The 17,941-nt window shown below is 33.5% G+C and overlaps 1 protein-coding gene across 13 annotated transcripts in view; it reads left to right on the top strand.

The window, feature by feature from the left end:
• The window catches only part of GPHN (gephyrin), a 762,070-nt gene that overhangs the window by 497,984 nt on the left and 246,145 nt on the right, over positions 1 to 17,941 (top strand). For 7 of the 13 annotated variants that reach the window (XM_074290409.1, XM_074290421.1, XM_074290414.1 and 4 more), the window contains one exon: positions 16,455 to 16,511. The exons of the other annotated variants lie outside the window; for them this stretch is intronic. In XM_074290409.1, the coding sequence (XP_074146510.1) occupies positions 16,455 to 16,511 (57 nt within the window). The remainder of the gene's footprint in view (positions 1 to 16,454; positions 16,512 to 17,941) is intronic. 13 annotated transcript variants of the gene reach the window in all.

Raw genomic sequence — 17,941 nt, forward strand, 5'->3', positions numbered from 1 at the left:
AGGATGATTAGTGGAGCACTTGGTCTTCATTTGCTGTATTGAAGTATGTTAAAACTCAACTAAAAAGAAAAAATCCTTAATTTCATGATTTCTCTAGCTCCATTATTGAGACCACTAATTTCTTGAGACCACTAAGTCATTTTTAACTCCTTTCTTTTATCTAGGAAATCAACAAAACTTGTTGATTCTTTCTTTGAAGGAAAAAAAAAAAAGGAACATTCCTCCTTATTTTGCTATTCCACATTGCTATGATCTTAGTCTAGAACAATGGGAAAAGTGAGGCACACCTTGGAGAGGGATATTCCAGATCATAGGATGTTTCAGAGCAAAGAGGACTTAGAAACTGTGGGAAATTCCAAGATGAGACAATATAGACTTGATTTGGAAGTCTAGAAAGCCTGGAACAAAGTTGGGAGTAGAATATAGGATGAAGAAAAAAGAAGGGGTAATCATTCTACTAATCTGTCATTGTCCTTGGGGGAACAGAGCAAGGCAATTTTGTTTTATTTCATGGTTAACATTTCAAGGAAACTAGGGAAGAATAACGTATAAACAAAATGTGATTGCATTTTATACTTAAATAGAAACTTATTTAAAGATGGAGTCATTCATGTTAGGAGAAAATGCCTCTTTTTGCTTCTATACCAGTAAATCTCTCTTTTGTTCTTACATGTTACTATCATACTGAGATGAGATGTCAGAGAATGTCCCTGACTGCAGTTCATTTATATTTTGGCAAATGGTTACATGATAGATACTTAAAGCAGGAGCACACTTAGGAAGCTGATATAATAATCATGTCATGAATAAGACAATTATGGTTTGGTGTAAAGAGCTTCTCAAGTAGGTGTTAAGAAAGTAAAGAGTCTAATAATGGTTCTGCCAGTCAGTGTGTGACTTTGAACAAGACATCTCACTTCATTTGGCTCCAGGTTTTTATTTTTATTTTATTTTTTTGGTCACCTAAAAAATCATAATATTAAACCATTTGTTAGCAAGGAAAGAGAACTCAATGGAGAGTCGGAGCATCTAGGTTTGTATCCCAATTATTCTGCTTATCATCCTTCCCTAGTCCCTTAACTTGTCTGTGTTTCCTCATTTGTCAAAAGACAGAGTACCATGATTCCAAATGATAAAGACTTGAATCGGGGAAAAGAGAAATAAAGAAAGATCAGTAATGCAAAATGTTAAGTCAAATATGGAGAACAAAGATCTTGAGTTGTAAGGAGAGAGAGATGATACTAGTTGGTAGAATTATGGAAATCAGAAACAGAAGCTAATTTGCTAAGGAAGATATGATGATTTTAATTTTAAAATGTTGAGTTTGGTGTAATAATAAGATATAATTAATCATTTGTAGATATAGGATATACTTTAAAAAAAGATATCAGATTTAGGAGTCACCTAAATCTAATGCTAGTTAAATGTAAGTAAATAAGGTCTCATAGAACAAACCTTAGGGAATATTCCTACTTAAAAGGTAAAGAAAGAAATACAAAACATAAAGGGATTTGAGATGTAGGAAAACCATATTGTAACATTGAAGCCAAGAAAGAAAAAAGTGACAGAATCTACTGGTCTTGACGAAATTTAAGTTCACTTTCAATACCATTTGTATATTGGTCATCCATAAAATCATGTTTTATGATGTTTTATTTTTAAATGATAGGTACTCCCCTGAATTGAGATGACATTCTCAGACATGTACTGTAACCTTCATACAGATAATATAATATAATGACAAAACCACAAAACCATTACTGCTTTATATGGATATTTGTTCATTTAGGAAAATTAAGACTTTGTACTATTGTTTGTTTCTTAAAATGGTGATATCTCTGGCCTAAGACAAATATTTAGCTTTGATTTTACTGTTTTCATTTTTTATTTTGCTTTTAGGAGATTAAGAGATCAGAGATATTCATGAGGAAGGTTTTCTAACACTCATTCAGTAATTGGAGTTTCTTTTTCTCTAAGATTCTATAAGTTTCTTGTTCATTTTTGTCTATTTAAGCTTAACAGTGACAAGTATACTATCCCAAATAAGATTTATTTATTTTTTTATTATAGCTTTTAATTTACAAGACATATGCATGGGTAATTTTCCAGCATTTGACCCTTGCAAAATCTTCTTTTCCAACTATTCCCCTCCTTCCCTCCACCCCTTCCCCTAGATGGCAGGTAGACCAATACATGTTAAATATGTTAAAGAATATGTTTAAATACAATATATGTATACATATTTATACAGTTATCTTGCTGCACAAGAAAAGTTGGATTTAGAAATAAGGTAAAAATAACCTGAGAAGGAAAACAAAAATGCAAACTGACAAAAACAGGAGTGGATATACTATGTTATAGTCCACACTCAGTTCCCATAGTCCTTTCGCTGGGTATAGCTAGTTCTCTTCATTATTGAACAATTGGAACTGATTTGGTTCATCTCATTGTTGAAGAGATCAAAATTGATCATCATATAGTATTGTTGTTGAAGTGTATAATGATCTTCTGGTCCTGCTCATTTCATTTAGCTTCAGTTCATGTAAATCTCTCCTGGCCTTGCTGAAATCATCCTGCTGGTCATTTCTTACAGAACAATAATATTCCATAACATTCATATACCACAACTTATTCAGCCATTCTCCAATTGATGGGCATCCATTCAATTTCCAGTTTCTAGCCAGTACAAAAAGGGCTGCCACAAACATTTTTGTACATGTGGATCCCTTTCCCTCATTTAAGATCTCTTTAGGATATAAGCCCAGTAGAAACACTGCTAGATCAAAGGGTCTGCACAGTTTGATAAGTTTTTGAGCATAGTTCCAAATTGCTCTCCAGAATGGTTGGATGCATTCACAATTCCACCAACAGTGTATCAGTGTCCCAGTTTTCCCACATCCCCTCCAACATTCATCTCCCAATAAAATTTTTTTAAATTCCTTTTAAACCAAAAGTCTTTAAAATCTGTTTTGAGTCTATAAGGCTAAAATTATTGACTTGCTTATTCTTTAAATCTTTCAATGCTAGATGCTATTTAGACATTTATTCAGTGCCTGCTATGAATAGAGTATCATATTAGGCTTTGTTGAGGTTACACAAGATGAATAGAACATGATCCCTGATATCAAGAAAATTATGATCTCTTGTAACAAATAATAATTACTCTTATTATTTATGTATCATTTTTTGGTTTATGAAGTTCTTTATATGTTATCCTATTTGGTCATGTAAGGCCTATATAAAAATATTATATTATAAATTAGAAGTTATAGGTACACTGGACAGGTGCAAAGTGCCCTGAGGAAGAAGAATTTAGTTCTAGCTCAGGGAAATGGTGATGAACTATATTGTAGAGCATTTAAACAGTTGTAAAAAAAAGTCTCTCAACCGTAAAGGATGAAATGAGCTACACATAGAGGCTAGAAAGGACAAGTTTGTAAAAGATAAGTACTTTAATTTAACTAAACCAGAGTTCACATTGAAATAAGTTTGGAAAGTTAGGCTGCAGTCATATTATTATTAAAAGGTCTTGAACTCAGGAATAAGACTTTTTTTTTTCAGCTTTTCAGCAGGGAAGAACCATTAAGAATATTTAAACAAAGTAATGTGGCAAGAAATATTAGAAACAATGTTCCAATAGTAATATGCCTTGTTCTGCATACTATTTTGTTAAATGTTTTTAACAAAATAAAATCATTTAAATTATTTTATTAAATAGATTTTTAATATTTTTATTAAATTTTAACAGGAAGAAATTGGAGATTGGGAGGTTAGTAGACTATTGCCATAATACAAATGATGTGAATACCAATAGGATACAGATGTAAAGGTTGGGTTTTTATTTGTTTTGATCTCAATTTGTGATTTCATCAGTGTATGGAATTTTCATGGAAACTTTGTATCAGTTGGAACTGGTGCAATTCCATTTGCTACCAAGTTTAGAAAATCACAAATTTAGAACTAGAAGAGACAGCAGATATTATCTAATCCAACCCCATCATTATTATGGATGAGGAACTGAGGCCCAAGTGAATTGCCCATGTTCACACAAGTAGAAGGTGAAAAAACCAGAATTATAACCACTGACAATAAATTTCCTTCTCTTTCCACAGCAATATTCTGCTTTTAATTTACAATGTCAGAAAGTTGACTAGAGTATTAAATTATATGATTTAGCCATGGTACAGCTATTATATGTCAGGACAGGACCTGAATGCAAAACTTTTTGACTCCAAGTCCAGAGTTGCTGTTTTGGCAATTCATTTGATATGGTTGAGGGAGGCTTTCAAGGTTTAAGCCCAGAGGACTGGAAAGATATAATACTTTTCAAAGAAATAAGGAAATTACAAATGGAGAAGCCTTCATCCAAAGGCATGAGAATTTAATCTTCTTTCAATCTTTTTGTTTAGTCAAAAGCCTGCTTTCTTACCTATCTTTAATCACTGAATGTATTGGTGCCTCAATCAGACTTAGACCTATTAAAGACTTTAAAAAGGCCAAGGGTTCCCCTTGCATCCAGGGTTATCTCTAGTTGTCTCTGATCTAAATCTGACTTCTGATGGCTCCAGAGGAAAAAAGTGAGGTTGGTGACCTAACAAAGCCCTCCCTCACTCAGATACAAATCATTCATTCCATCATGTGTCTAATGTCATAGTTGGCTTTGAGAACAAAGGACCAGCAATAATAGTCAAAATCCCACTATCTTTAAGTGGGGGGGAGGGGAAGAGATGGGCAAGTACAAACAGTAGTATGAACGGAATTTTCATTTAAAGGAACTACCTAAACAATAACAAAATATAAAGTTCCTTCAGTTTGATAGAAATACAGGGGTATTGACCATTGGATAAAGGCAACTGTGGAACACAGTCAAATGATTGGCATAGTCTGCTCTATCATTATGCTCTAGAACTGGACTTCTTAAACTTTTTCTACTTGCAGCCCCTTTTTGACAGAAATTTTTATATGATCCCAGGTATATAGGCATAAAAAATAGGTATAAAAATCAAAGATTTACCGATAATAAAGCATAAAGAAATTTATTTTAAAATAGTTTTTAGTATGTATATATAATTTTACAGGTTATTAAAAATGAAAACAGATTTGCATACTAATGAGATGGATGTGCTTGTTTATTTTAACATAAAGATTTAAATCTTGTTTGATTATTTGATACCTTTTACTGTTGCCAAATTTTTTGTGACCCATTATTTAAGAAGCTTTGGTTTAGAATAAATAGCAAGCTGACCCTCTTCTAAAGTGAGTTCTGACAAGAGAATTTACTTTGTTTTACCCTTTTGCCTCTCATTCTTTCCTTTTAGCAATGGCATCTTGCAACAGAAATACAAGTCAGTATCCTTTGGAAATGGCTTAGCTACAGTTCTAAATGAAGACAGTTGTGGTGCTTGGAGCTAGGATCTTGCTTTGGAGACGGCAGGCCCCAGAGCCAAGATTGATGCTGGTTCTAGGGTATGGTGTTCTTTCTAAAAGTGTATAAGTCAGCCTAAGCTAAGATTTCAGGATATCTAGAAGTCACAGTGCATTTGTTAAGAACCTACTATGTGCCAAGCACTGTGCTAAGCACTGGGGGAAAAAGAGGAAAAGACAAAATTTACCCTTCAAGGGCTCATAATCTAATGGGAGGAACAACAAGCAAACAAAAATGTACAAGCTATGTAAAATAAATCAAATAGTATACTATATGTAGTATAAATGGTAAATATGATAATGAAAAATAAAAAGATAGAAGTTAGTAAAAGTAAGATTTTTGGAAAAGCTACATAGAGAAAGTAGGATTTTAGTTGGGATTTGAAAAAAGCCAGGGAAACCACTAGGTGAAGGGAGAGAATTCTAGTCATGGAGGACAGTGAGAGAAAAATGTTCAGAGTTAAGAAAGAAAATGTATCTTATTTGTGTAACAGCAAAGAAACTAGTATTACTACATTTGAGAATAAGTTGTAAGAGGACTAGAAAAGTAAAAGTGAGAGGGTTGATTATGAAGGATTTTGAATACCAAACAAAGGACTTTTTAATTGATCCTGGAGATGATGAGTAACCAAATTTATTGAGTAGAGAAGTGACATGATCAGATCTATGCTTTAGAAAAATTACCCCAAGTGCTGAATAGAGGATGGAATGTTGGTGGTTAGAGAAGCTAAAGATGGTTGAGATTAAAACCAAGCAACACGCAGCTTTAAACAGTGGAGGAGGGTTCAGCAGAGAATGTGATCCCATGACCATTAGAATTAGTGCAAGGATTCATAATCCTGCAGCAGTGGAGGCATGAAATATCATTCTTCAGATATGCATGAACTACATTTCATATATTCCATACATTTGTCTCTCTATTTATGACCAATATACACATCCATCCTTTCTAATTATGTTGTATTTATTTGTGGGAAAGGGTGCCCCAGATTCATTGGAACAATTTGTTGCTACTTTGTTTTTTTATGCCATTTCAGTATATGGCTTTGCTTTGAGTTATTGTGACAGACTACTAGCAGAACCCAGTACTGAAGATTCTTGTACAATAGTTTCAGAGTACAAATCCATAGAGTACCTTGAAATCTGGATTTCCTAAGGTGAAAGGATAAAGGTTGAATTAATTTGGGATACCATGTGTGTTATAGAACTCACTGGATTTTTTTTCCCCCTCTGGGTCTTCTTTTGAAACTGAAATAAAAACTCATTGGAGAAATTTATGGATTGCTTATCTTCCCAAGAAAATTCATTAGAGGTATTTTCTCCCAGAACAATTAGGGTTTTTGCCTGAAGGAAAAAGGATAAGTCCTAGTCAGATCCCAAATCCCCAATCCTTATTGGTAAATTTCAGCATTCGCTGGGGGCTTATCTAGGACTATACTGTATTCTTTGGGGGTAAGCTGATTTTTTCTTCTTCTTTTCTTTTTTTCTATTTTTCCTATTGTTTTTTAATTTACATTGAGATTTTTGTTCTTTCCTAGTTGTTATCAGAGGGGAATTAGGCCCTAACAACTGTCATGCAGATACTATTTTTAAAATATTGTTTTTTTGTTGAATGTGTACGTGTGTGCATGTGTGTGTACACATACACACGCACACACACATATTTATAAACTTTGTATTGGGTGGGAATATAATCTTTATGCCCACCTACTTTGGTGGATCTGAACCCTCAGGAAAGATTGTTAATTTTAAGATCATCTTGAAATTGTAGTGAATGGACTTCTGAAAATCTTTGCGGGGCATTAAATTCATTAAGAATTGTACTATGTGGTTTTGTTGGGACTCTAAGGAACTGGAAGAGGCATTAGACAGGGCAATGCTTGAGCCTTCCTCAAGTTTGAACAGAACTTTCCAGAAATGAAAATATAAGGGAAATGTTCCCTCAAAAAAACTAGCTGATTTTTGGGGGAATAGCAAATATTCAACTGGGAAAAAAAGCATATTGGAATTTGTTTGGATTGTAGAACTTCCCATGGAGCTGAGCATCAGTGCTGTCCCCTTTTGATGACACATATGTCTTAGTGCAAGACACTATTTGCTGATAGTTGAGAAGCAAGAGGAAAGAAAGAGAAATTCCCAAGCCACTCACATCTCATTTCTTCATGCTTCCAGAGGAAAAAAAAAGGAAAAACTATTATTTTTTTCTTAAAGCTCACCTTAGAAGAGGGATTCATCTTGCTTTTTTATCTAGGTCACAGTGGTGTGGCTGAGGCTTTCAGCCAGTCATTGGAAATTCCCCTTATTCCTACCAACCTTCCTCTAATAACCAGTATCCTATAATTCCATATGGTTAAAGATCATCTTTTCATATATATATATAATTTTAGGAGAATGTCTTAAATTTTTCCTTTATATTACCTTTTTAGTATCCATTTTCTATTCTTGTTATTAAATTGTTAATTTAATTTTATTAATTTATGTATATAAATATGTAAATATTTATATAATAATTATTTTAAAAATTAACTTGAAAAGCTCTCTTTGCTTATTTTAAATAGGGTTAGACTATGTTCTGTTTTTGCAGCAGGCCAAAAAAGAAGAGAAACTGATTGCTAACCATGAATAACTGGGCTCAGTGAAGAAAAGGAGCAAAAGGGGAAGTGACCTGGAGTTTTCAGAATATCAGTTTGTCTACTAGGAAGATATACATCATATATCATCCTTTTAAAAAAAATTACTGCACCCCTTCTCTCACTCATTTCTATGCACTAATTTATAGTTTGCAACTGGAGGAGCCTCTTTCCCCATTTCCTGAAAGGAAAAGGAGGATAAGTTCCTGATCCTACTATATTGAGGAATGAGAATAAAGGCATGAAACCCTGTATTTCATCCCTGTAAATTCTGGGTTAAATAGGCTTTTATAGATCCCCTTCTCAGGATTCCTGTTAGCTCTAGTATAAAATACAATCTATTCAGAATGATGTCAGTCTAATCTTCTAGCTTTATTTCATATTGTTCCCCTTTACCAACTCTTCTTTTCATCCAAACGAAACTGTTTCCTAAATTCCCAGAGGCTTCTGCCTTTGTACATTCATGAAGATCTTTTCACATTCATTTCTGCTCTTCAGAGTCTTTCTGCCTTCAAGAACCATCTCTGGTGCCATTTTTACTTATAAAACCTTTGATCTACTCAACTAGTAACTGCTTTGTACTCTGTTCTGGGGATAAAAATAAAAGCCCCCCCCCCCAAAAAAAAAAAATCCCTGCTCCGAAGGTAATCATAATCTAATTGGGGAAACTAGCAAGATATGCATAGGATACATTGGAGATAATCTCTGAGAGAAGGCACTAATATTAAAAAGGATAGAGAAAGGAGCCAAGAGATAAGAATGTAGAATATTCTAATTACTCCTTTGTAATAGAGTTCAAGATCTCCTAAGCTAAAAGTACTCTCTTCCCCTCAAATCTTCCTGAAACATTTTGTTTGGATTATTCCTTTATATTCATCATGATCCAACTTATTTTATACTTATCTGTATATTGATCATACTTATGGCCCAGCCCCATTTCTCCCTCTCTTGCCAAATGTAATATCTTTGAGGACAGGAACTATTATATTTTATCTTTTTTTTTTTTTTTAAAGAAATTTTGATGTGAGCAGCTAGGTAGTGCAGTGGATAGAGCACCAGCCTGAGGTTAAGAGGACCTGAATTCAAATGTGGTCTCAAATGTTTGATACTTCTTAGCTGTGTGGCCCTGGGCAAGTCACTTAATCCCAATTGCCTCAGGAAAAAAAAAAATTGAGTTCTAATTCTTTTAGAATTAGAAGGCAGGTTAAATATCACATTTTATCTTTGCATCCCAAGTACCTACTTTAATGTATTATCACATTAAATGCTTAATAAATATTTGTTTAATTCAATTGAGTTAAATTGACCTAACCTAAGAACCTAATTATAGTTATAGCTACAATATGTTTTTTATGGTAATATGCAGTTCAAATTCCAAATAATCAATTTTAAGTCAAAACTATATATAAAGTTAATTCCTCCTAATTATTATGAGATTTATTATATAGATTATGAATTATTCAGACCTACTAATTGCTTATTTTCTTCCTTCTGTTGGCTACCTATTGTCTGTTTCACTTTGGCAAACCTCTTCAATATGACCAAGAGAAGAAACAAAGAAATAAAATTTGAAATATTCAGTTCTACCTAGTCAACTTTTGCAAAAAACTGAAATTAAGTACCTCAAACCAAATTCTAGAGAGGCATAGAGTAGAGTCAGGTGAAATGATATTCCAACTCAAGACAAATTTGAAGATCATCAGGAAAGGTCAAGTCAGCTAGAAAGTACAGTATATAGAATGCCAAGTCTGGAGTCAGGAAAATTCATCTTTCTGAGTTCATGTAATAACTTCATATACTGACTAGCTATGGGACCATACGCAAGTCATTTAATCCTGTTTGCTTTAGTTTTCTCATCTGTAAAATATTCTGGAGAAGGAAATGGCAAACCATTTTAATATCTTTGCAAAAAAAAAAAAGCAAATGAAGTTACAAAGAGTCAGATACAACATGAATATAGGAAAGACTGTGAATACAATCCAGGGAACGTCTTGCTTGGCAAGACTATTTCATTGCCTATACTCTGTTTCAGTCTTTGAAACTAGCATATGGATGCAGGAAAGAAGAATCCCTGGTCACAGTTCCAGGGCAGAAAAGAGTGCTTCTGGTCATGCAGAGGTCAGGCAAGCCATGAGCACATTTCTCCTTATATTATACCATCTTGGAGGAATAGAAAAATTCTAAACCCCTAACTCCTAAAACAGCATAAAAAACCAAAAACTTGGAACAGTATTGCCTCCACCACAGCAGCAGAATTCAATTTTAATATAAAATTAAAAGTCAAGAAAGTGGTTGAGAAAATGAGCAAATAACAACAACAAAAAACCCACCACCAACAAAATAACTACATCCAAAACCTCAAAGAAAAATGTGAATTGGTCTCAGGCCCAAAAAGCATTCCTTGGAAAAGCTCAAAAAGACTTTAAAATCAAGTAAAAGAACTAGAGGAAAACTGGCAAAAGAAATTAGAGTATACAAGAAAATCTTGAAAAGAAGTCAACAACTTGGTAAAAGGGGCACAAGAGTTCACTGCCTTATTCCATTGGTTAAATCCATTGCCTTAAAAAGGACAGTTGACTAAATGGAAAAGGAGGTACAAATGCTTACTGTAGAAAATTTCTTAAAAATTGGAATTGTGCAGTTGCTAGATAACAGTGGATAGAGAACCAACCCTGAATTCAGGAAGTACTGAGTTCAAATCTGGCCTCAGACACTTAACACTTCCTAGCTGTGGGACACTGGGCAAGTCACTTAACCCCAATTGCCTCAGCAAAAAAAAAAAAGAAAAAAAAAATTAGAATTATGTGAGAAACTGACTCCATGAGACATCAAGAAACAATAAAACAAAATCACAATAATTTTTTAAAAATAGAAGAAAATGTGAAATATCTCCTTTAGGAAAACAACTGACCTAGAAAATAGTTCCAGGAAAGATAATTTTAAAATTATTGGATTACCTGAAAGCCATGATCAAAAAAAGAGCCTATACATCATCTTTCAAGAAATTCTCAAGGAAAACTGCCCAAAAATTCTAGAACCAGAGGATTAAATAAAAATTGAAAGAATTTACCTATCATCTCCTGAATCATTCTCCCCAATTATAAAGATCTAAACATTCTTTCTTATAACTCTACTTTTCTTGAGGGGTTTTTTGGTCTTTTAAAACAAACAAACAAACAAAAAGAAAAACATGATTTATATGGAAATGTTTTACATGACTGCACATGTATAATTATAAAATTACTTGCCCTTTCAATAGGGGGAGTAGAAAAAGTGAAGAAGAGAGAGAATTCGGCACTCAGCATTTTAAAGCAACATCATATAGTGTTTTACATGTAATTGGGAAAAATTAAATTTTTTTTTTTTGAAAAATTTAAAAGATTTTAATCTGTAGTAGAAACACCCACATTGACAAAACATTACAACAATCTAAATAACTCAGGAAGTTTGAACTGGTTTTGTCATGCTGGAGGATATTAAATTAGGTAAATTTCTGGAAAAATTAAATATTTTTTAAAGAAGAAAGCAAAAAAAATCAAACTGCTAATTTTAAAGAAAGCATTTGTATTAACTTTATATTTCACTTATTCAAGTTATTTTTATTCTCCACTACTGCAGATAATTGGGAGCTGAATATAGAATGAATGAGGACATCAGTGTTACTCCAATGTTTTGGAGTTTTTTAAGTAGTTTTGATGAGATTAGATTTAGGGAACCAAAATGATGAGATTAGGGTTCCTGGTGGTCAGGGAGTTAAATGATGAGTTAAGTGACAGGTTTGGGGTTCAGGGAACCAAATGAAGAGGTTTGGTTCCCCTAAACCCCCTTAGGATCCAGTGCAAGATAGGGAGTTGTGGGAACCCCCTTCTGGCGGCACTGAGGTCCTTCATAAAGGAATTTATGAACTCGAAAAGGTAGACTGATAAAAAAGTTTATTATTGGCATTGGGAAGTCAGCCTTTGCTATGCATGAATAGAAAGACTGAATTTCTTAGTGGCAAGGTCTTGGCAGAGAAGTAAAGTTTCTAGTAGAGAAATCCTGACAGAGAGGTATAAAGTCTTAAGTGAGAGAATTAAGAGAGGGTAACGCTGAAAAAGAATGTCATTTCAGCAGGCAGAGGTTTGCTGCTATGCCAGGAAGAGAGAGTTTCCTTGGCATGGCATATTAGGTCCTCTGGAAGGAATGAGTTTAAAATTGACTCTCTTTATAAGAGAAGCCTTAGCTACAAGCTGAGGTTTTTGCTCTTGATGGGGCTGGGTTTCAGCTTGAGCTGGAATTGAATAGAATTGAATGAGTCTTTCTTCAATTCAACAGGGTTGGAATTCTCCAGCTCCTGACTCAAATAGCCCCACCTAGATAAGCTTCTTTATCTGATTCCCTGGGATAGTCTCTCATAGAGACAAGGTTCAAGGAGAATATCTCCTTCAAGGAGTTTCAAGTGCTTTATCTCATGGTTCATTCTCAAAAGTCAGAGAGAGAGAAAGAATTTCAGGGCTCCCCTCCTCAGTTTGAGCTTAACTTCTTTCCTCTTTATTTTTCAAAATCTATTAATGCCCTTTCCCATTCTTTTTCAATCCCAGCTTCTTAGAAAGAATTCTTTATGAAGTTTCTCTATTAGAACTTATTGTTATCTTCCTGTTTAACCAGTTCATGAAATCAATAGAGTAGTGGATTATAGCCATCACTTGCTTTGAAAATCACATTGATTTTCTAAAGTTTTCATTCTTTAATGATTTCAACTGTTCTCTGACTTATTTGCTTGTACCTAATTGCTTGCAAACCATTGAAAGGCAAATCAGCTGTTTCCTAAATCTCTTTAAACTGACACTATAGCTCGTGTCTTAGTCTTCAATGAAACTTCAAATCTTACAATAAATTAATAAACTTTAATAATTATTAACAACAAACATGTTCCTTTTTGTTTCTCTATAAATTGGCATCTTTATTTGTGCCAAGTTTCTTAATCTGTGATTGGCTGATATTTTTTAAAAAATTTTTCCTGATTCAGTTACTTCTTCCACAGATGTCAGTCTTTTAGCCATTCTAGAGAATGTTACTTCTATCTGTCTCTGATAGAAAAGTTCATGGCTTTTATTTCTAGCATCAGCACTGACTTTCTTTGTAAACCTAAATAAGCCAGTTCATGTTGTTCTGCTTCATATCATCCCTACCTGAAAAATTCACTTATAAAATGTGAGATAATTGGAGAATATCTTTTCATTATAGAGCATTGAAATGAATAGTGTTTGAAATAAGTAAGTTTGTTGTGAGAGGCCTTAGGAGATATTTTATCCTTCATATTTGTGTATCATAATAACCATTTTATTTTCATACTCACCAATGGTTATTTTACAACTAATTTTCTTCATAATTAAAAGTGTAAAACTACTCTATTTTTTTTTCTTTTTATCCCCAGCACGGAATATAGTGTTTAGCAGAGTAATCAATCAACATTTGTTGAATTGAATTGTTGAATTGAAAAGCCCTTTTTAGTAAAGGGAAAAGCAGTTCATTAATGACCAAGTTAACTTGTTGTATCATAAACTTTTTGCAAAGCTTCAATGTCCTTTTTGATGAAAATCAGATATCCTATTATCTACTTTCTTAATATCTAAAGCCATAACTAAAAAAGGAGACATTTGATAATTATTTACAGAGATTATTAAAATAAGGTGAGACATAAAGATATGTTTTCCAAGATGTTTGCCATTATCACATGAACATAATCATGTCCTATATCAAGATCCAGTTGGAATTTTCAGAAAATGATGAGGTCTTTTAGATGTTCCTATTTGCAAATGGTATTATACTGAGTTTATCAGACCCTACAACAAAAAAAGGAACAACTCAGTGAATTATCCTCAAAGTGATCAACCTAGTAATCCACATAAGAAAAACTAAACGTATGAAAAGTATCTGTTGTCTAGACTATAACATTCAATTTGATGGCTAATTCATGAGGCAGAAGTAAAATCCATTTCTTACTGGTCCTAAATTCAACACTGTCTGCTATATCAAAGTGCAAGGGACTTAATTAGTTCCTGTGAAATGTAAAAAGACCTAGAGAATGGTCTCTATAATATTGGGCATATGATCTTTAGACAATAAGGAAGACTTTAAACAAGAATCCTCCAAGATGAAAACATAATTTTTGATCTCTACTAGTGGGAAAAATACCTAGGTCAATGAAGTCACATATTCAAAGAACAGTAATAACAAATCTTTAAACAAAATTTATGGCATTTTGAACATAATTTTCTATTGTGTCATTTCTTTAACATTACAATTTCTAGTATTATTTAGCTTTGTTCAACAATAAATCTCATTCTAAGACACTTCTGTTGAGGTTTCCCTATATTGTTTGTCAGAAACCTCAAAGTGTAACATAGTTAACAGATACTACTAGGAAAAAAAATTGTCCTTTACGCATCTCAAATTCAGCATCTTAAAACAGAACTTGTTTTCTTTCCACAGAGGGTAAAAGAGAACCCTACCCTGTCCCTTAACTTTATTTCTATTGAAGGCATTCTCCCCCTCATTCAGGTTCAAAATCTCAGTCAACCTCAACTCTTTAACTTCATATATCTCATATCCAATCACTTGCTACTTCCTATTGATTCTACCTCTATATCTCACATCTGTCACTTTACCACTCAAACAGCCCTTACTTATAGTCAGGCCCTTATCTCTTCTCATTTGGACAAACTCATTTAATTCCTTCCCTCCAGCTTTTCTTCAGTCTATCCTTTGTAAAACTAGCTGCCCAAATGATATTCTTAAACCTCAGGTCTTACTGTGTTGTTACTCTCCTTCTCAACAACTTGCTACTTCTTTTCTGTAAGATAAAATATGAATTCTTCTGGCTAGTTCTTAAAGTCCTTTATATTCTGGCTCCAAATTTATTTTCCAGAGTTACTGCACATTGCTAACTTTCAGATATTCTCTATTCTACCCAAAGTGACCTATTTGCTTTCCTCTGGATACAGGATTCCTTCTCCTGATTCCATGCCTTTATTCAGGTTGCCCCTATGGCTGGAATATGTTCTCTCCTGAGATTTACTACATAAACATCTTACCTTTATTCAAAACTCTGCTCAAGTGTCAATTCTTAGAAAAAGCCTTTTTCAATTCCTCCAGTTACTTATTACTTCTTCCCAAAAATTACTTTATATATTATTTTAAATTGAGTTTTCCATGTATATGTTGCCCCCTTCCCCCCAAAAAAATAGCTCCTTGAGCAGAAATTGTTTTACTTTTGTGCTTATATCCCCAATACCTAGCAGTCCCTAGTAGCATTAGAAACAGTAGGAATTTAATAAATGCTTGTTGAATTAAATTGAAGAGTTTCTTTAGATTTTAGCTGTGGGAATCACATTTATTTTATAATAATACTCTTTGAAAAATCATGTGAACCAATTGTAACAGCACAACCATAAAACTGATTATTAATTTGGATCACCTTTAATCTGGAATTTAGTACCAATTTCTGAAACTTCTTGCCTTCATTAGCTAGGAGAGTTGTTTATTTTCAGCAAGGCTTCAGATTAGAATCTCAATAAAAATTAAAGAATTCCTAATTGATGTAATACATTTAAAACTTTGTGCTCAGGAAGTTTTTTATATGTTTCAGTAATGATGTGTGAAAAGTAATTTAATTTGATTTCCACACACATTTTATCTGATAGGAATAAAAGATTGTTTCACATGGAAGAAAATTAACTGAACTAGCAAGGAAGATTTAAGGGAGTGATTATATCTAATGTTGGTCTGGCATTAAAATTTTCTAGTCGGGCAGCACAATTGTTTAATTGGGAAACTTAATGGCAGCTGAAAAACCTTAGTGCTTGTGTTAGCAAGCCAGAGTGATTTACTATATTACCTTGTCAAGACTGACTTTCTATTTAAAGGACCCTTATGTTTCTAATAACACAATTGATGCTTTCTGATATTAATCTTGGACCAGGAGACTAATGCATTGAGCATAGTCAATGGAAAGTTTTATTCTCCATAGATGCCTTAGTATTTCCTTGTTTTCTGTAAGCCAAGTCCAGATGTAATGTCTCATCAAGTCCTGTCACAAGAGAAGTCCCCAGCTAGCCAAAAAGTAAGTGTTTCTTTCCCAGCTTAGAAGAGCATTTGAGTGAATTCAGCTTCTGAAGCCAAGGCTCCCAAATTATTACTATTCTAAAACCAGCTAAAAGCAAATCTAGGGCACAGCTGTTTCAGAGAGCATGAAACCTTTGTATTAGCTAAAGTAAAATCTCTTCTAGCTTTTCAAAGGGGTACCTCAGAGATTCAACTAATGTCTTTGCATGTATTGCTAACTAATGTGTAGAAATTTTTTTAAGTTCACTTTTTCTTTATTCTTCTGTCTTTTTTACCCATCTTCCCTCATTGTAGCAAATTAGACGGCCGGATGAAAGCAAAGGAGTTGCTAGTAGAGTTGGATCCCTCAAAGTAAATATGTTTCTAACATTTTGGGGCAAAATTTTGTCTATAGCCTATACTTCCTTCTTCCTATTTGGGAGGGTGGGATGGGTGGGAGGAGGCTTTTTCCATTTTCCACCATCCCATTTGTTTGTTTGTTTGTTTTAATTTCAATATTTTTATTGGCTGTTGGGTCATATTATTTTTTGTTTCAGCTACACATAAGAGCAACCAGCTGAAGGCAAGCCACCAAATAACTAGCTTTGAAATGGCACCACAAACAAAAGGGAGCAATAGCCTCCTTCAAGGTGCCTATAATTTGGGGCTCCAGATTAAACCGTTCCTCTGATTGATGTCACTGTATGTTTAAGTGCCTGTTTCACAGAAAACCGATTGATTCATTTTCAGAACATGTTCTCCCCCTTTTTCTTTTTTAGCAAAAAGTAAATATTGCCATACTCATGCTAATTGTAGTTCTTTTCCATCAACATAATTATTATAAGAGTAAAGAGCTTCATTTATTATTTTTGCCTAGTAACTAAGAAAAAGGGATAATTTTGACACTAATAAGAATGATTTTACTATTTAGCTTATAATTTTTAAACATGTTGCCACTTTTATTTATAGTGTATTTATAGTGTATAGAGTATTTTTAGTGGTCAACCAAAACAGTCGTACTTCAAAATTGTTACAATTTGGGTGTAATCTTTTAAGAGGCAACTTAAAGTTTCTTATCTAATGGCACTATTTTGCCAAATCCTTCCCTTTCTATTTGGTTAATTGAAATCAGGCACTCACCACTCTACCATCTAGACTTGGTACAAAAGCAAAAAAAAATTTCTCATCAAGAAACACTTTTCAAGGTAGCCTAGAGTCACTTCCACTGCTGCCACCAAAAATTTTAGGTAATGAATTTGCAAAATTTTAAATATATATATATATAAAAGCATACATTTATAAGAATCAAATTCTGCCCTGCACCCCACCCCAATTTGCTCTTAAACTATGTATTATGTTTATCAATTTTGTCTAAATGCCAGAATCACTATAATGAAACTGTAATGACAAAATTCGAAAGCCATCTTATAGCCTAATTTAAGCTATTTCAGTATTTCACCTTTTTCTCCCCTCACCTTATTTCCTTTTAGTAATTTAAGAAATACCAATTTCTGCCCCCTGCCCTTTCCCTGCCTTCTTAGTTTGATCTTCACTTAATTTTTATGTTAATTTCCTTTTTGATGTGTGTGTGTGTGTGTGTGTGTGTGTGTGTGTGTGTGTGTGTGTGTGTGTGTCTCCTTTGTTCCAGGACAAGCCATCCTCTTTGTTCTCTAACACTGCTATACAGCGGGCAAATCTTTTGTGGAAATGTTATTTAGAATTCAGAAACAAAGCCATTTAAAATGATTCCATTAGAAAAAATGGAAGTTTGTGTGTCACAGTGATGCACTTGGAACATTCCT

This window comes from Sminthopsis crassicaudata, chromosome 2 (assembly GCF_048593235.1).
Source record: "Sminthopsis crassicaudata isolate SCR6 chromosome 2, ASM4859323v1, whole genome shotgun sequence".
Taxonomy (NCBI): domain Eukaryota; kingdom Metazoa; phylum Chordata; class Mammalia; order Dasyuromorphia; family Dasyuridae; genus Sminthopsis; species Sminthopsis crassicaudata.